Source organism: Gopherus evgoodei, chromosome 6 (assembly GCF_007399415.2).
Source record: "Gopherus evgoodei ecotype Sinaloan lineage chromosome 6, rGopEvg1_v1.p, whole genome shotgun sequence".
Taxonomy (NCBI): Eukaryota; Metazoa; Chordata; order Testudines; family Testudinidae; genus Gopherus; species Gopherus evgoodei.
Genome location: NC_044327.1, coordinates 68,280,234 through 68,300,880, shown reverse-complemented (window position 1 = coordinate 68,300,880; position 20,647 = coordinate 68,280,234). Strand labels below are relative to the sequence as shown.

At 41.2% G+C, this 20,647-nt stretch overlaps 1 protein-coding gene across 8 annotated transcripts in view; it reads right to left on the bottom strand.

The window, feature by feature from the left end:
- FBXL17 (F-box and leucine rich repeat protein 17) overlaps positions 1 to 20,647 on the bottom strand; it is a 486,275-nt gene that overhangs the window by 333,554 nt on the left and 132,074 nt on the right. For 7 of the 8 annotated variants that reach the window (XR_004000843.1, XM_030565826.1, XM_030565825.1 and 4 more), the window contains one exon: positions 4,388 to 4,495. Coding sequence is in view for 7 of the 8 variants with exons in the window: in XM_030565826.1 (XP_030421686.1) it covers positions 4,388 to 4,495 (108 nt within the window). In the remaining variant the exon portion in view is untranslated. Of the gene's footprint in view, positions 1 to 1,523; positions 2,464 to 4,387; positions 4,496 to 20,647 lie in introns of those variants that run through there. The other variant, XM_030565828.1, reaches the window with a different exon arrangement.

The following is a 20,647-nucleotide window of genomic DNA, read 5'->3' as shown; positions in this document are numbered from 1 at the left end:
TAGTTTTGTAAAGGGTCTTACCATTGCAGGGTTCCCTGAATATGAATTCCGTTCCCACGTGCTCAAGATCGGGGCAACAATAATGGCAGCCAAGCTCAGACTAAGGGCTTACTGGATACAGGCAATCAGATGATAGTATTCAAATGTATACAAGACATATATGAGGCCCAGATAGACAGTCAGAGTCTAGCACTATGAATATTTTTACTATTTTTACTAGCTACCTAATTTCAGGAGCAAGAGAACAAGTCAAGTAAGCTAGAGTGTGTCTCTGCGGATGCAGTATTGTGAATTGGGTGCACATCAGGACATTTGCAGCTGGACCTCAGTGGTGAGGAAATCCTGAGCTGGCCTAAGAGGAGAAGAGGCATGCTTTGGGGCTCGGGGACAGCCACTAGACATGATTATTTTTCAACTCAGTGAAAATTATTTGGAAATATGTAAGGCAGTTGACTTGATGTTCAGGACTAAGACGGATTTGGGTAAGATCCAGGACCTTTGCTGAACGTGGTTATAATTTGGTCAATATGTTATAACAGAAGGTATGGCGAGGCATCAGGTTGACATGGCCAGAAGGTGCGTAAGTCAGGAGATGCCTAAACCTGTACATGAATGGGGAGGGTCTGTAATTACCTATCAGTAAGGCTGTGAGTCTATCATGGAGGTCTATCATGACTTTCCAGGACCTCCAGGACTTTTGCAGCCGGCAAGTGCGACTGAGCCCAGGGCCGCTGGAGCAGCCACAACGCCCCCCCCGACCAACAGCAACAGTCCCAGCCCACCCAACCCCTCCCCGAGCATCAGCAGGCACCCTGGAGAACCCCCACCCCCAGAGCCCCCCCAGAACCAGTGGGCATCCCAGAGCCCCCCATCCATAGCAGCAGCTGTGCCCCTAGAGTCCCACAGAAAACCCAAGATTTGGTCAGGGGTATATAGTACAAGTCAGGAACAGATCCCGGGGCCAAAAATTTTTGTCTATTGCGTGTGACATGTCCATGACTTTTACTAAAATTACCCATGACTAAATCTTACACATCAGGAAATATTGTATTGGGTACCCAAGTTATTTAGGGATAATGGTGTACACCTGTTTGACCATGTCATGGATATATTTTTTGCCAGTATTAGGGAGGGAATTGTTAGCTATCAGGAAATTGTTAGCTGGTCATAGAGTGAGGCAACCAAGCTGATGTCTTCCTTGGCAGGTTCCCAGTGCAGGTTCTCATTCCATAGGGGATCCAGTTCCCTGATAAACCAGAGTCAGAAATGGACTTACAGGAAGGTAACCCCTTAAGAAACTGGGGAAAGGGAGTTGGCGCTCCTAATATATAGTATAGTACTCAACCCCACTTAACCATCATACAAGAGGAGGATGGCAGGGTTTCAACAAGAAGCAGGAACCAGGTTGGGAATGAGGAAAGATGACAGCAGCCCTCCCATACCAATGGGAATGATAAAGGAAAGAATGACCACCTGCAAGTTATCATTGGGTATTTCTCAGACAAGTTAATAAAGTTTCAGCCTATTCAAACCACATCCCTTGCATCTTCTCTTTCTTCCTGCATAACCAGGAAAATACCTACATATCAGTAAAGACACTGAAGGTTAGTCCTATTTATCCAACTTAAGTAATTTCTCTCTCCTAATGCTGTTTACACCCTTCAGATGCCAGTACATGATTTCAGTATCGAACATGGTCATGTATCCAAACTTGACATAATTGATTCTTTTAATCTTTTCAAGTAAATTAGTCCCTCCAGCCCCTTTATTATTTGTAAAAGTAGCAAAGAGTCCTATGGCACCTTATAGACCAACAGACATATTGGAGCATGAGCTTTCATGGGTGAATTATTTGTATGGCTTTTCTGTGAATTCCTCCCAGTTCAATAACATTTTCAAGTACTGAGGTGATCTGAACTTAACAGAATATTCCAGAGATGGACAAAAGGCTTATGCAATTGCATTACAAAATAGTATCTGTATTTTTTGCAGCCATATTACTTTACAAATTCTTATCTCATTTGCTCTCCGATGTCACCTGCCACCTATAGGTCTCTCTCGTCACTACTGCTTACCAGTTTTCCACCTCACATTTAAGGTAGGATCCTATCCCAGAGCACTACCCTGCATAGCATGGCATGGCCTTGATAGAACTTGCATTCAGTTCCCTCCTGGTTTTCCCGATAGCTTATCCACAGTCTGGAGTTCTTAAAGTAACACCCTCATTCCCAGAGCTTAATTTAGTAAGTATACAATACAGTCTCCTTTGGTCCTTCATGGCCATACTTGAACACCCCCTTGTGGCTTCTAATTAAAGCTTGTACGGAACTCGGTTCCTTCCCATAGGTTAAGGGATTCCACAGTCGTCCTCCTTGGCTGTGAAGCAGGCAGGTAGGCTTCTCCCGTGGCTCCTCTCGTGGCTACCAGTCCTCTCTTCTCCCTTGGCTCTCTACCCCAGAAGGCCTGATTTTAGCCATATAAACAAAATCACATGACAAATTGGTTATTTTCTCCACCTGGAGACGTAACCTAAGTGTCACAAGTTGCGCTGCATCCCTCACAGGCCCAGTCATCCTGTGACATCCCTATTCCTGGTTATTTTTACTAGCTGTGTTAGATTGCATTTTCCTATTTCAATGTCATTGTTATTTCCCAGCTATATTGCTAATCTTGCATTTTTTCTCTGTCCTTGCTGCTGTTTTGCATAATCTCTCAATTTAATATTATCTGTGAATTTAATTAGTATGTTTATCCCCCTTTCACATAACTAAGGCCATGTCTACATCTAAAATTTTGCAGCGCTGGTTGTTACAGCTGTATTAGTACAGCTGTATAGGGCCAGCGCTGCAGAGTGGCCACACTTACAGCAACCAGCGCTGCAAGTGGTGTTAGATGTGGCCACACTGCAGCGCTGTTGGGCGGCTTCAAGGGGGGTTCCGGGACCGAGAGAGCAAACCGGGAAAGGAAACCAGCTTCTCTCGGTCCCGGAGCCAGCCAGCAAACCGCAGGGAAGGAGACCTGCTTGCTCGGGGTTCCGGGACCGAGAGAGCAAACCGGGAACGCCGCGGTTTGCTCTCTCGGTCCCGGAGCCAGCCAGCAAACCGCGGGGAAGGAGACCTGCTTGCTCGGGGTTCCGGGACCGAGAGAGCAAACCGGGAACGCCGCGGTTTGCTCTCTCGGTCCCGGAGCCAGCCAGCAAACCGCGGGGAAGGAGACCTGCTTGCTCGGGGTTCCGGGACCGAGAGAGCAAACCGCGGCGAAGCTGGTTTCCTTTCCCGGTTTGCTCTCTCGGTCCCGGAACCCCGAGCAAGCAGGTCTCCTTCCCCGCGGTTTGCTGGCTGGCTCCGGGACCGAGAGAGCAAACCGCGGCGTTCCCGGTTTGCTCTCTCGGTCCCGGAACCCCGAGCAAGCAGGTCTTCTTCCCCGCGGTTTGCTGGCTGGCTCCGGGACCGAGAGAGCAAACCGCGGCGTTCCCGGTTTGCTCTCTCGGTCCCGGAACCCCGAGCAAGCAGGTCTCCTTCCCTGCGGTTTGCTGGCTGGCTCCGGGACCGAGAGAGCAAACCGGGAAAGGAAACCAGCTTGATTACCAGAGGCTTCCTCCTTCCACGGAGGTCAAGAAAAGCGCTGGTGAGTGTCTACATTGCATTACCAGCGCTGGATCACCAGCGCTGGATCCTCTACACCCGAGACAAAACGGGAGTACGGCCAGCGCTGCAAACAGGGAGTTGCAGCGCTGGTGATGCCCTGCAGATGTGGACACTCTCAAAGTTGCAGCGCTGTAACTCCCTCACCAGCGCTGCAACTTTCTGATGTAGACAAGCCCTAAGATATTAAATAAGACCAGTCCCCAAACCAATTTCTGCAGCCTGACATCTCGCTCTCACGTTGCTATACTGATTAAAAAGGAAAAAAGGAAACAAAGGATGATTATCAAGAGTGATTTACATTATATATTACATAACACAGATATCCATACACACACTATATGTATGTACGTACATACACATGTAAAATATATGCTGGTGCACACAGGCAGGTGTTAAGTCCGATTTGCATCCACAATTTTATGTCTGCAATTAACTGAGGGCACAGAACTTCAGAAAGTTTTTCTATTGAATCTATACATCTAATCTGACTGACTGCCTACAAGAGATCTGACATTTCCAGTGTTTTCTTTGAAAAAAGATTTTTCACTCAGCATGTTTATGGCATACAGTCAAACATCGAAAGATAAAAAGTGGACTTTCCAAGACTTTTTTTCTTATGACCACAAAAAAATCTTTTTTTCATTCTATTCAGGTCTAGTTATTTTATAATACGTGCAAGCATAATACCGTTGATGCCAACAGTTTTGGTGATAATTAAGTACTGCAGCTACTGTACTTACATTGGTGAGGTGAATGACTCCTTTAGATGTAACAGAGCAGCCCATAAACCCAACATACTGCAGCTCAGGACAGTGTTCAGCAAATGCTTTTACCGAGTGATCAGTCACCTACACAAAGAAATAGAGAGAAAGCAGTTGAAGGTGACAGTTATCTACTCAACACTGAAATCTAGCAAGCTTCTGAGCAACAGTGGTGAATTGTTGGTTCAATAGTTCTCTTTGTCTTGACAATATGAGCGAGAAAGTATAGTGTGCCTACAGGTCTGCAGATATATATGTAAGGGATAAAAAAGAATCATCTCCCCCCAGCAAAAGAGAGAGACAGTAACTACTAGATGATGGACAGTGAATTTCAAATTTTACTACTGAATTTATCTGCAGGGGAAAAACAATCATTCCATCTGTTTTTCACATAACTATGCACAATATCAAAACATGAACAAATGAAAATTACCACCAGCTCCTGCAGACTCACACAGTCCCCATTATTGACTGTGCACAAAGTACATGAACTATGTTATATTTCAACAAGTTTTTTACTTCATCTTTCAAACAACTTCCACTAAATCTAAGCCATCTAGAATCAATATGGTTTTTTCATCTTAAAATACAATCCTAATTTCTTGTCAATGAGTAAATCTAACTAACAGAAGTGAATGTACAGTATTGTACATAGGCTAGCAATTGTAAATAATGTTTCCCATACCAGAGACTAATATTCCAATATAATCTCTGCTTCTTCCTCTCCTCCCCCTACCTCCCATTACAAACCAGGTGTACAGGCTACGTGTTTTGTTATTCTGGAATATTACTTTTTCTATATCTATATTTATCAATATATTTCCATATTACTGTATTTCTCCCAATGGTTTAATTAAGGCATGGCTTAAAATCAACCAAACACAATTTTCTCCATCACAGTTGGGAATTCAATTTTACTATCCAGACAAGAGAAAATTTACTATTTTTACTAGATTTTCTATTCTTCACTACAAATACCTATTTCACACTGGCTTTACCTGTTAAGAATCTCACTTTATAACTTTCTTATCTACTTTAAGCAGACGTTGAAAACTCACTATCCGTAAGTGCAGTACATTAAAAGCATAATATAAGAACATTTAAAAGAAATGAAGCCACAGGCATCAACATTCATCTGATGCAATATTAATCTCACCTTCAAATGTAATATGTGCCTGAAGCATATTTAAGATAAGGGTTGTATTAATAAATGCAAAATGGGCACTGTTGCCACTTGTGGGGATTATTTTAGTTTGTGTTGTTTTGTATTTCCCCCTAAAGACTTGTTTAAAGCAAAGAATATATAACATACTATAAACTAATCAAGTCTATGCTTTTATTGTCATGAAACCCCTTCATCATTTTTTCCCTTCTCATTTTCCACTTTCCCAGGCTGAATCAAAAGGATGTTCGTCATATGCTCAGTTAAAGACAGCAAAGGGCATAAAAGCCTGCTGCCCTAAAGTCATACATAGTTTTGCCTTTGGGACTAGGACTGAACCAAATGTATATATGCTGCAAAAATTACAGTGCTACAAAAGCTACCTGATTTTAAGTGCAGTAAAACATACATTTAGACACATCTTGTTTCCCGTCCCTTGAAAGTATGAGGATACTTCATTTTACACTATAATATTTATCTGCAATAGTAGAACGATTACTGCATACAGCATTACAACTTTATGTACAGCTTTACAGTTTTATATGTTTTAGTTCTTCTACAATAAATTACTTTTCAAATATATTCTAAACTTCACTTGTCTCAAGTTTTTCTCTTGAAACACTGAGCATTCTGACACTATTTCTAGTCTGTAACATTAAAGAGAGCTTAATCCCCCCTATTTTTCTTTTCACCTTCTTTTGATTGATCTTCTTTTGCAGTACTATTTTGCTATCTCCCATTCACAGGATGTTTTTGCTCCTCATTAACACACGAGCAACATTTCATCATTTAAGACCGTGCACTCAAAACAGTGCTGAACAACAAACAAATCAACTGAAAAATATTCAAGGTTATGAGAATTAAAATCATATATTTAAAATTTATTATTATAATCACTTTAATATGAAAAAAGTTAAAATGCACGTTATCAAGTGCATTTTTTCTTCTCTAACAGTTACTTCGAATATTTTTTGAAGGTTAACTTCTGATGTGAAAATGTTCACTTGGGTAAATTTTCCTTTCCAAGTACAGTATGCATATAATGCTCTTAATACAAGTAAATGTTGTGTGCGCACACACATATGTACTCTTTGCTGATAGGCACCTTAGAAAAGAATGCTGCTGGGTCCCCACAGAAAGATGCGACTTCTTGGATCATGAGACAAATTTAAATTCATGACATTTCTATGTGTAGAAAAGATGTTCTTGATCTTAGAGAATGATAATTCTGGAGGGAAATTCCACATTTTGGAGTAGAAGGAAAAGAACAATGTGGGAAATACAATACCATTTTTTAAAGCTTTCAAGGAGCATGAAAAGTTAAAATAAATTCTGGAGGAGATTGACCAAGACATGCAGGAATGAGCCTCAGACAGACAGTGATGGTGTGAAAAAGCAGCCCCACTTCAGAAGCCTTCCAATGGCAGGCTGTAGCATGACCAGTAAGCCTGCCTATGTTTCCACTTTCTTGACAGAGACCCCAGTAACTCCACACCATAGCTTTCCACATATAAACAGACTTTCATGTGCTTAATTTATTACCAAAAATCCCACAACCATAGTCCAAAATTCCCCAGTCCAACAGTCCACCAACACCCCGCCTCACCATGCCCTGGCTCTTAAGTATAGCTCCAGTGTCCCTCACCATGCCTGACCCAGGCCCCTCCAGTTGGGGTGCTTCTCTGCTTTGTTTCCTTTCCTGGCATAGTTCCAATTCTTATCTGGAGAGATCAGTGGGCTCACTCCTCCATTGTTCTCCTGCCTTCAGCCCTTTCTGGCCCTCCTGCTTCAGCTCTCTGGCTCAGAGAGCCAGCAGGCATCTCCTGCTGATTCTCTCAGCCTTCATCCCTCACCAGCCCCCTCTGCCTGTGGTTCTCTGGCCTGGAAGGTTTGTAGCTGACCCTTAGCTGCCTTTTGCTTTCTCCAGCCTGACACAACCCCAGTGCCCAACTTGGGAACTCTCACTGCTCCCTTCTTCAGGAGCATCACCTCCCTGAAACTCTTAGCCCAGTTCTGCTCTTCTTCTGAACTCTCTCTATTCTCAGGACTCTCTCATCTCACTCTGGATTTTGAACACACTCCTCCTCTGGACACTGGGATCTGCACTGCCCCTTCTCTGGGTTCTGGACTTTCATTTATAATTCCCAGGGACAGCCTTACCCTCACTCATTATACCAAACTATAGCACATCTGGACTGGACCAGGAGATCTGGGTCCAACTTCATTTGAGGGGCCATCTACCCTGTTACAGATGGATTTCAGTGGCAGTCTTCAACTTTATTAATTTGAGAACTTTGCACACATTCCTTCCAGATCAGGAAGCAGCACTGGAGGGATTTGGCTCCCAAAGGATCCAGTCACTGGAAATAAGACTTATGGGACCTATGTTCACTCTATTGATCGGTTACTGGGGTAGATAAAGAGTGTAAGAGGGCTACTGAAAGCCTGGGGACATTTAAAATGGGCGGGGGGACAATGATAGCCAATTGGCTGCTGTACTCCCCCCTTTACCTGGACAACGGAAGGCAGAGAAATCACCTCCCCCCCCCAATGAATATTCCTCCATGTATTGATACTGGAGGAGAGACTAGCTCTGGCACTCCCTCCTCCACCTCATCTTGGAGTATGAGCATCATTCCTTTTAGTCTGACCTCACATTCCCTCTTCCCTGCTGATATGGGGTGTGGAGTGTACTGGTGGCAAACAGCGGGTTAGATGGTCAAATATCATAGATTTATGATAAGGCTCCACAGTTTCTCACATTAATATAACCTCCACATACATGTAAAATATTTGACCTTTTTGCAAATAATAAAATTACTAAACTTTACAATGCTTTCTTGCTAATACATGAATGTACTCAACAAAACATTTTACACACCAAGTAATCTTTGCACAAAGGATATTTTCTTGGTAAAATAGGTTATTAATTGAGTGAACCTTTTCAATATCCTATATAATTTCACCCAATCAAATATTGTGTCTCACTCCTTTTCTAAAGCATGCAAGGCATGTGTTTTCCGGTCTCATAGAAATTATTTACATTATGCATGAATTGATTAAATTTTAGATAGGGTATTGCTAACATACACAAGTGCTCTTAAATATTTACTTACAAAAATCAGTACTGCACTGAAACAGTTTAACAACTTTGGACTCAGTTCAGTAACAGATAGCCTCCTTGGCTGCCAGTTAGCAGAAATTCCACTAAGTGTAGAGGCTAATTTGAATTTTCAAAGGGAAATTATAAAATTTCTTTGGTCAGCACTGTAAAAATCCTAGTTAACATTCCTCACCATATTTGTACCCAGGAGTTCCTGAATTTTTTCAGCCCAAACGCTATACATGGAAAACGGATATTTTAATGTTGCAGTGTCCAGTGAGTATGCAACAGATGTCACCAGACATTCTAAACATCAGATATTCTAACACACAGTTGCTCTCTTCCTTGGCTGTGATAAAAAATGAAAATCAGCTGGGACATGATTAAAAGGGACAATGGCTCAATTTTTTAAAGCAATTAACAAGACCATTAAGGACAGACATCTATGGAAAAATGGATATAGTCCTACAGTGTCTGGCCAGATATTTAGTGTTAGATGTATTTAGGGTGGCTGTTTTGATTTGGTATTTTGGGAGGGGGAAAAAGATGGATTGGGAAGTTTCTTTTTCAGATTAAAAAAAATACCCTTTTGGCCAAATACTGTAGCACTGCATCCAGCCAGAATCCTTGATAACAGTATCCCATTCACCAAACCTAACTTGGACATTGACTCTCTTTGCAAGGAGAAGTAATGTGTCTCCTGAAAAATACAATGTTTTCCTCTGGAGTTAAGTGTTTCAAAAATTTTGACGGTTATTCAAGTGGAGGTATATGCATCTTAAAAAAAGAAAAAAAAACCTATCTTAACCACAAGACCACGCTTCTTGCCTCATTCACTACACACTTATCAAGTTCTGCAACAAATGAACTAAAGGTCACTACACATCCCTGATTCACCCGGAGAGCAGGTCCATCCTGTGCACTGAATGAGGCAGAGGTTTTGTGGAAGAAATAGTATGTGATCATGTAATTAAAAACCTGTATCAAAATGCATATGCACAAGGAGGTCAAATTAAGATTGTATGGACAAGCTTAATGCTAGCATTTTCTAAACTTTCAGTACTTAACTTTTTGTCCTTAATGTTCTTTCATAGTATTTTGTGTTTGCTATTTACATAGAGAGAGATTTATATATAAACAGAAAATGTATATAGACAGATACAGATATATAAGAACATACAATGTACATATATAACAAGTGTAAGATTTCAGTGAGAATGAGAGAGAGAATTATAATATTTTTTAGAAGGAGCTAGTAATATATTTGGGTTGCACTTTATATGATAAAAATTTTTTTACAGTCTTTTATTCGAGAAGCTTCCCCACTTCTCCACTGCTACAAGTTCTTTGATATCTAGAAAAGAGAGCGCCCTCAGATTAAAGGAGTTCCCCTTCTTTGTCACATGAAATTCCATTCAGCTTTTGCTGAGATACAAAGTGCCAAAATCGCCATTTCATTTCTTTCACAAATGAGCCTAAGGAAAACACTAGCAAAATAATAACAGAACATGAAAATTCTAGGCCAAATTCATGCTGCTGCCAAAGCAGCAGCAGCTGTACTGGGAAAAACTGGGAAATCCCCAGCCGTAATCCTTATACCACACTAAATCATACCTGCCTACCTTTGGTGTTTAAAACATCCAATCCTGATGATGACACAATATATGAAGGCTGTTTACAGTTGCAGATAATGGAATTTGCTTTCATTTCCTTTAAAAAAGCAACTAAGAAATAACAGAAAGTTTGTGTTAAAATGTTATTTAGGTTGCAAAATCAAGCACTTGAAAGTTAGGAAATGTCAGATTTAGTGACTGTACAATCTTAATTCTGTGCCTTTATCTGTGTGCATTATGATAATCATTACTTATATGATCACATAATTTGTTTTTAATGAACCCCTGCATCATTCAGTCCACAGTATGGAAGCACAGAGTCAGAATTAAGGTTGCAAAGGCAACTGTAAATTTGGGATTTCCTAATTTCTGAGTGCTTGACTTTGCAACCTAAATAACTTTCTTTTCTTTTTCTTTCTTCACACGTAAATACACATAGTGCACATAGGTTAGTCAGTGCAACTCAAAGCAAATCACCATACAGAATATACTACAGTTCTACTAAAAATGTCCCCTTGTCAACAAGGGCACAGAAATTCACAACTAATCGCATTATGAAAGTACATTAATGCTCATCGAGGAATCTGTAATAATTTGATTGCCTATTCGACCTTTCATTGACTTTCAGTCATTCTGCCGTGCTCAATGCTAGTCTTGCTTTGAAATAGTCATATAAGCTGATGAGCAGAGATTTATAAGTTATGCACTAAAGCATTGTGAATGGGAAAGACATTGGCCTGGAACTAATGGCAGGTATTTTGCACCTATTAAAATGATCTACGATAAGTTAGGCCTGGCTTAACCATTTTCCTTTAATTTATTGGACTAGTTTCTATTATTGCAGTTCTGCATTATTTTATTCAGATTCAATATTTTGGATATTCTCAGTTGAATTCACTAAATATTAGTCTATTTGGTATTCTATTCAAGTTTCAAGTCTGCAAAAAAGATGAGCTCTGAAGCAAAGGTCATAATTCTAAACAAAAATGGAAATTTAAGCAGCTTGTTATTTTTTAGCAGAAAACTGAAAATAACTGACTAACAAAGTTAAAGAGAAGCTGAAACAGAAATAATTGGAAATACATAAAAGGATCTAATGTTATAAATAAAGCTTGGATTAAATAGGAATTGTGTTCCCTAACTTATACGTGCATATTACAAATTGATGTTAATGTGCAACATGCAATTCTTATTTTTTCAGTGTGTTCACTCACACACACACACTCACTCCTCCCTTAATTAAATTAAATTCAGCAAAAACACAGAAAGATTTTCTTTCTCCACGCAGAAAGATTTTCAGGGCTCATATATATGTAACGTAAACTAGACAGAATTTTTGTTGTTCTTTTAGTTGAATTCAGCTTTGTGTTTAAAGAAAGTTAGTGTTTTTAATGGTCACAAATTGACCAATGTAAGGAAATTCAAAATTCAAACTAAAAAACGTTTAATTAACTGGTGCACAGGCACTAAACCACACATTACCCAGTATGAACTCACCTGAGACTCATACATTACTGTACACAATCTCATATTTAATATCAGTTTTTTTAAAATGGAACCCAATGCATACAAACAAAGTAGGTCTCTGTCAGCTCACCCTGAAATCTTTCCTCCACAACAGTATGTTAGTGTGCAGCCCCCATCTAGCTGTGTTCTGTGTCACACAAGGTATGTGCACTCTAGCCTAGCCTGCACACTATGGAGGCACTAGGATCCAGGTGGTGCTTCCCCCATCCTTATGCCTACCATGTGGGCTTGGAGGAAAGTAGCAAAGTAGAGCTGGATTCCTGTGGATGGAGAGTGTTCTTTGTTATGCAGGACAGTGAGTTAGCCCACTGGCTTACAGGAACTATAACAGAGCCACTGGATTTGGAGACATCCACGCCTGCAGAGGGAGACTGTATTTGTCCCTGTAGCTATACTATGTGAGTATATACTAAGGGCTATTTTTTAAGGATCACTTGCAAAGAAAAAATTGTTTGAGCCCTTTTCTGCTTCTTGACAATGGATAAAGGGGGATACTTCTTGTCTTCAGTGGAAACAGGATTGGCCACTCATGTGCATGTATTTGCATCCATCCTTTGACCCTCACTGGTTGATTGAAATGTCATAATTTTCTAAAAGAAAGTACAAGAGTATGCTTTTCATAGAAATTCGAATTGGAAAAAAACTATTCTGTCATCTCAATAACCACTTGTTAGCATGACTATTCCCTTAGAGTATTCTTTCTAATGCTCTCTTGGCCTCTTATTAGGAAGGCTATTCTACAAACCAAGAGAAATCACTGTTAGAAACCTTCTTTCTGATAATTAGTCTAACATTTTCCTTTTCTTTTTCTTTGTACACTTATAAAAAGGTTATATAAGCTATCGTTAAATCCAAACTATAGCATTTAGAAAACACACTTCGTGTGTAATTACTTCTCTTTTTTTTAAAAAAAGGAAATTAAAGCAAATTCCATATCTGCAACTGAAGCAGCCCTCATATCATGCATCATATCAGGATTGGAGGCCTAAATTTTCACACTGCACTGCAGACCGTTATCACTTGAGCTACAAAGGTGCCTTTGAGGGGGGGAACTCAGAAGGCTGGAGAGCCCAACTTGGTCCAGCCTGGCCAGTCTGCCGCTTTCTCTGTTCTCTTCTAACCTGGATATATAAGTATATGAAAGAATTTCTGTCTATCCTTGGTGTTTAAACCTTTCAAGTACCTGTGAATTTATTTCCTGTGTAGTCATCATTTAGCTAACCTAAAAATACATGTATTTTAATCTTAAATAAAACCTACCATCCACTTAACTATTTCCATATCTCTTTCCTAAAATGCCTCCAACTTGTCTATCTTTCTGATAATGAAGAGCCCAGGAGACATCTCAATATCACAGAGGCTGTCACACCAGAATAATAAAAGAGTGGGATTATCATAGTCCTGTCCAATGACATGATACTTCTGTATCCCCAGCTGCATGGCTGTTTTTAGTTTTAGAATATTTAATCCAGTGTAAAGGACACACTCCCAAAATTAATCTAATTTTAAGATAAGAAATCACTCTTTTCTTAAGAGTTGCCGACACACTGGTGTCTGAGATACCAAAGTTATCTTCTTGCAGTTTTCTTTTATCTTGAAGTCTTAAGTGCATCCACAAGTTTGTGTAATTGATACTTATTACACAAATTCGGATTACCAATGGCTCCTTACCCCCTTCTCTAAACTCTGGATCAGTGGTTCTCAACCAATGATGTGTACACAGAGGTCTTCCAGGTGACACATCAATTCATCTAGATCAGTGTTTCTCAACCTGGGGGATTTGATTCCCAGGGATGTCACAAGGTGAGTTTAGGGGTGTTGCAAGTGCACGGCTGGCATTAGGGGGTGGCAAGCAGGACAACTGTCTGGGGCCCCTGCGAAGCTAAGTTACATGCTTCGGCACCAAGCAGCAAAGCTCGGGCTTCAGCCCTCTCATTCAGGGCTCTGGCATCAGACAAGACTCAAGTATCACACTGAAATCTAAGTATAATATTTATATTCCAATCAGTTTATTTTATAATTCTATGGTAAAAATGAGAGACATTTTTCAGTAGTAGGGTGCTGCGACACTTCTGTATTTCTGTGTCTGATTTTGTAAGCAAGTAGTTTTTCAGTGAACTGAAACCTGGAGTACACAAGACAAATCAGACGCCTGAAAGTGATACAGTAGTCTGGAAAGGTTGAGAACCACTGCTCTAGACCATATTTCTTTCCAAATATTTCAATGGCTTCCACTAATCTATTCATTAAGAAAAAGAAGAATTAGTATAAATTAATATTTTAGGATTATAGATTGAAATAATATAATTTGCCACATGACTTGTACAAATACCTTTCAGTATAGTAACTTCAGCCATGCTTCTGCTATTAATCTTCAAATGTTATTAGCAACTTCTGAAAATTATTTATAATAGCAATAGTCCTTAAGATCAGTGATTCCCACACTTAATGCTAAAGACTTTACTGTTATAACATTCACATAAGCCAAATAATAGTTAGTCATATGGTAACTGATGATAATGACAAGTGCTACCAATGATTTCGGCTACCATTCAGGCAATGACATGGTTGGATTTGGTAAAAGTACTTCAAACATATCACAAAAGCTATACACACATTTAAATTTTATACTTAAAATCACATATAACTAAAACAAATCTAAGGACATAAAACTAAAACCAAAAATCCACACAATTTTTCTTACAGAATTCACTACTGTGAACTTTGGAACAAATACATTTACACAATCTATAAATATGCCAGAGGAGAAATTTTCGGGAAATGGTTTTACCAGCTTTTATTACAAAGGGGAGTAAGGCTGCTTTACAACATATAAAAGAAGAAAATGTTTACTTATGACAACTACTTGCATATTATAAGGCAAGAGGTTAAGAAAATTGTTCCTGTTTCTGTGTACCCTTCTTATGAACAGAGACAAAAGCAGGAGTACTATTATAAATGGAGTTTACTATAAATGTACTACTAAAAATGAGTTCAGAAACAAAATTTGGTCACCACAATGCTAAAGCATGTCAAATTACAAAAGCATAATTAAAGATGAGACTTACTCTGCCATTTTGTCTAGAAGGATAAAGCAGTTGTGACAATTGCTTCAGTGCAAGCAATTGATCCACTTAATCGGAGAGGTTTATGGTCAATCCCTTATTATATAATAGCACTGAAAATATTTAGATCATTTAAAGTTAGATTAAAGAGCACCTTGGAAAAGTATTGCCTTCTCGGTAATAAACTGTGGGCATGGTAGTATTTTTTTTTTTTTTTAGTAGAATTTGTAGTAAACGTACTCAACATTACAATAACTGTCACCAAAGAGATTTTAACAAATGAATTAGTTGCTGTCATTTTGAAGTTCATATCTGAGCGCTTATCTGAGGAATGCAGAAAAATTACCTTGGAAATATATGAGCAATTATATTATACAATTCTGAATACAGTCAAACCTCAGTAGTCCGAGCCCCAATTAACAGAGTTTTAGTTATGAGAATGCCAACTAAAGACCAAGAGATTTGTCTGAAGCCTCAGTCTAAAGCTAAAGCTCTGCATACCAGAGCTCTTGTGCCACTCAACCCTGAAAAGCTCTTAAAAGGCATAGGAGCCAGCAAGTTTGGGAAAAGAAGCCTTTGGCCCTTCTGTCATCTCTAGATGCATACTTAAGGGCCCAGTTAAGCTTCTCTCCTGATTATTCAGAGTTTTTAAGTGTCATACTGCCACCACCAGCACTGTCAGTATTTTTGCATAATTAGAGATGTTTTATATTACATCAAGCTATATGGCTGGGAAAATAAGCGGTAAACTAGTTTGTAAATGAGCACTGGCACAGTAATCAAAATGTTTCTTTTAATATAGCTGATCCAAAGTTTTTCTATGAAGATATCAGAGCCTATCAGAAGAGGAGATACAATTGTGATAATGTCCTTCATAAGGAACTTCATAACTTGCTTTACAGTAAGGCAAAATGAATCTACCTTGTTACACTGTCAAGTTAAGCATATACAAAACAGCCTAATTCAAAAATTTGCAATTACCAAGTACTTTTTCTATATCAAACTGAGGAGTTGTATTTTTCACTTGTACATAACCCGAATGCAAGCATCAGTCTTACACATCTACCAAACATGGCTAACTAACTGTTACTGATGATTCCTGTGACAGTCCCTCTACACTATTACAAAAAAAAAAAAAAAAAAAGGATTGTGGGGGCTGAAGGCACAGAGGGAAAAGATACATACAGGCCACAATGTAACCCAAAAGATTAAGAATGGCTGCAACATTGGGCAAGTAGGTTTTTCAGGACTGCCTCTGAGTTTGGAGGGAGTGTGGGAGTTGGACGTAAAGGAAAGAGTCACACAAGAAATGTAATTTTGGATTTCTCAGGTGACAATGGGTACCTCTTCATCATGGGGGAAAAAATTCAGAGCATTTCTATCCACATGGTGCTATTTAAACAAGAACACTTCTAACATTGTTGAGGGTAATGGACAGGCAACTTGATTTTTAAAGGAGAAAAGAGCGCCTTTGAAAATGGAAGGCGAAGTCCTGGCTCCACTGAAGTCAAAGGGAGTTTTGCCATAGACTTCAACTGAGCTAGAGTTTCATCACAAGTGTTTTGGAAGTTCCTTTAGGGCGTAAGCCCAAGGGTGGAGAGAGTGAACAAGATAAGGGACTTGAGTCCAAGGTATTCAAAGTCAAGTGAGGGCCTAAAAAAAGATAATTCATAAGAAGTCCCTTGAACATTTCATCATCCTCCGGGTGGGACAAGAATTTGGGGAGTGAAGGAGCAGGCCATTTGCAGGGGCTACCAAAAAAATCTACAGAAGGTACAGAGATCCTGCCAGAGACAATATAGATCCTAGCACTGATCTGATGCTCTCTTGAGACTGGGACTGAAAAGTGACCTGATGGCGTGAGGAGAGAGTTACTGCTAAGAATCAGGGATGTGGTGGCCTAGGCTAAAGCAGGGAAGAGCCATGCCCAGAGGGAACCCACATGACATCCCTGAGTGAAGAGGATCACTGCTGGAGGTTCAGAAAAATACAGTAGAAGCTTAGAGTTATGAACACTAGAACTACAAACTGACCAGTCAACCAAACAACTCATTTGGAACCAGAAGTACACCATCAGGCAGTAGCAGAGAAGCATGCACACACACAAAGCACTGTATTAATACATACTACTAAAAATAATAATAAAAGAATATGACAAAGTAAGGAAACTATTTCTGCGCTTGTTTCATTTAAATTAAGATGGTGTAACAGACCCAGACCAGTTGGGTACAGGAGTCTGGTAGAGGGCAAATATACTGGTCTCTGGATGAGTAGTTTTCTGTTCCCTGAGTGACCAGAGCAGGGGCTGCACTAAAGTAATCAGGAACCTGCTAGAACCAATTAAGGCAGACAGTCTGATTAGATCACCTGCAGCCAATCAAGGCAGGCTAATCAGGGCACCTGGGTTTAAAAAGGAGCTCACTCCAGTCAGACGAGGAGGAGCCAGAGGAGAGGAAGTGCGTGTGAGGAGCTGGGAGCAAGAGGCACAAGGAGCTGAGACTGAGAGGGTATGCTGCTGGAGGACTGAGGAGTACAAGCATTATCAGACACCGGGAGGAAGGTCCTGTGGTGAGGAGAAAGGTGTTTGGAGGAGGCCATGGGGACGTAGCCCAGGGAGTTGTAGCTGTTATGCAGCTGTTACAAGAGGGTCTATAGACAGCTACAATCCACTGGGCCGTGGGCTGGAACCTGGAGTAGATGGTGGGTCCGGGTTCCCCCCAAACCTCCCAACTCCTGATCAGACACAGGAGTTGAACCAGACTGTGGGGAAGATCACTGAGGTGAGCAAATCTGCCAATAAGCACAGGACCCACCAAGGTAGAGAAGGAACTTTGTCACAATGGTTAAAAGCAGTCTTTGAAACTTAACTATGCAGAAGAAAAAGCTGCATTAAGTCAATGTTCAGTTGTAAACGTTTGAAATAACAACCAAAACATTTTGTTCAAAATTACAAACATTTCAGAGTTACTAACAGCCTACATTCCCGAGGTAACTCTGAGGTCTTACTGTAGGGATATTAAAGAAGGTACTAACAATGATTCCCCCAAGTGACAAAAATCCCCCCAGGTTCACCAAGTTATCATAACCTAGTCCCAGGTTTGGACCTTAGCGTCCAAAATATGGGGGTTAGCATGAAAACCTCCAAGCTTAGTTACCAGCTTGGACCTGGTAAAGCTGCGACCACCCAAAAAATTAGAGTGTTTTGGGGCACTCTGGTCCCCCCAAAACCTTCCCTGGGGACCCCAAGACCCAAATACCTTGAGTCTCACAACAAAGGGGAAAACCATTTCCCTTCCCTTCTCCCTTCCAGGTATTCCCTCCCTGGGTTCCTGGAGAGATAAACAGAAGCAAACTCCGTGAATCTAAACAGAGGGATTCCCCCCTCCCCATTTCCAGCCTTGGAAAACAGAAGTACCGAGAGCTAATCTCTCTTCCCCCCTCACCCAGAGGGAATGAAAAGTCAGGCTAGTAAATCTAACACACACAGATTTCCCCCGACTTCTTCCTCCCACCAATTCCCTGGTGAGCACAGACTCAATTCCCTGGAGTTCCCCACTAAAGAAAAACTCCAACAGATTTTAAAAAGAAAGCTTTATGTAAAAAGAAAGAAAAATACATAAAAATGGTCTCTCTGTATTAAGGTGACAAATACAGGATTAATTGCTTAAAAGGAATATGAATAAACAGCCTTATTCAAAAAGAATATAATTCAAAACACTCCAGCAACTACACCATGTAAATACAAAAGAAAAAAACAATAACCCCTATTGTATTATGATCTCAGTACTCACAACTTGGAAACAGAAGATTAGAAAGCAGGAAACAGAAATCCTCCCATAGCCGAGAGACAGGCAGAAGACCAAGAACAAAGGACTCACACACAAACTTCCCTCCACCCAGATCTGAAAAAGTCTGGTTTCCTGATTGGTCCTCTGGTCAGGTGTTTTAGGTACCTCTTTCCAGGTGTAAGAGACATTAACCCTTAGCTATCTGTTTATGACACAAGTACAAAATTTTTTTTTAATTCTTATGTTAAAACTTGTAAGCTCCTGTCTGCAGAAAACACTGATTGTATCTGTGCTGTGAAAGATATTCTATTACTATGTAAAACTTACAAACAAGTTAATTGACTTTGTTCTTGAAGTAAATACTATGCTAGCCTTACGCTGTAATTGATACAATGTAAACAGACTCCCACCCTCTCTGATTACAGGGCCAGGAATCTCATAGGAATTAACACACACTCCAAAAGTGGTGGAGACAGTAAATTAAAATATGGTTAAGATATGGAATGTATGTTGATGAATGTGAATGGTTAGGGAGGTGCCAGCCTGGAAAGGATCCATCGGCCGAAGAATGTGTCAAGTGGACCACCAGACAACCCCTGGAGTGTAAACTGGGATCCACCCCAAACACCTGGAAGGAATGTGCCACTTTAAACAGTGTGGAGCCACCAGGAATGTGCCATCTGCTAATTGAGCCAACAACAGCAGAATGAAACGGTTCCCATAGACTGACGCCATGGCTACACTAGAGAGTTGCAGCACTGTAACCCCCTCACCAGCGCTGCAACTTAGGATGTGGCCACACTTGCAAAGCACTGCCAGCGCCGCAACTCCCTGGTTGCAGCGCTGGCTGTACACCCGGTCGAGCCTCGGGTGTAGCGATTCCAGCGCTGCTGATCCAGCGCTGGTCAGCAAGTGTGGACCCCACCAGCGCTTTTATTGACCTCCGGGGTATAAGGAGGTATCCCAGCATATCTTTTAAGCCTTTCTGGTAATCCTGCACACTCCACTGCCCTGGGCTCAGCTGACCCCACCTTTAAATGCCCAAGGAATTTTAAAAATCCCCTTCCTGTTTGCTCAGCCAGGTGTGGAGTGCAATCAATCAATCAATCAGCGACCATGCCTCCACTCCCCAGACAAGCCCCAGCATGGAACAGTTCCGAGCTGCAGGACCTCATCAGTGTTTGGGGTGAGGAAGCTGTGCAAGCAAAGCTGCGCTCCAGCCAGAGAAATTATGATACCTATGGGCAGGTATCACAGTCCTTGCTGATAAGGGGCCATGAACGGGACGCGTTGCAGTGCAGGGTAAAAATTAAGGAGCTGCGCAGTGCTGACTGCAAAGCCCGTGAGGGAAATCGCCGCTCAGGAGCTGCCCCCACAACCTGCCGTTTTTACAAACGGCTGGATGCCATACTTGGGTGTGACCCCACTGCCAATCCTAGGAGCACGATGGAGCGTTCAGAGCAGGGAGAAGTGGGGGAGGGTGTAGAGAAAGCCAAGAGTGAGGCTACTGGGGTGGAGAGACACACCCCGGAGTCCCAGGAGGCATGCAGCCAGGAGCTCTTCTCAAGCCAGGAGGAGGCTAGCCAGTCGCAGCAGCTGGAAGTTGTTGGTGAAGAAGAAGCAGAGGAGCATGCTCGGGGTACGGTTTGGGTAATGGCTGCCTGCATGCATGCCTACACGTGGAATAGCCCATTGATTTGCTCTATCACGTCTCTGTAATCGGCCTCGGTAACCTCTTGAAAAGTTGCAGCCAGAGCGTGGGCAATGTGCTTTCGCAAGTTTATAGGGAGAGCCACCGTGATCCTTGTCCCGGTCAGGCGAACTTGTCCGATCCACTGTGCAGCGAGGGGTGGGGGGACCATGGCTGCACACAGGCAAGCTGCATAGGGGCCAGGGCAGAATCCACATTGCTGTAGAAGACCCTCCCTCTCTTCCCAGGTAACACGCAGCAGTGATATATCTGTCAGTAGGAAACTCTGTT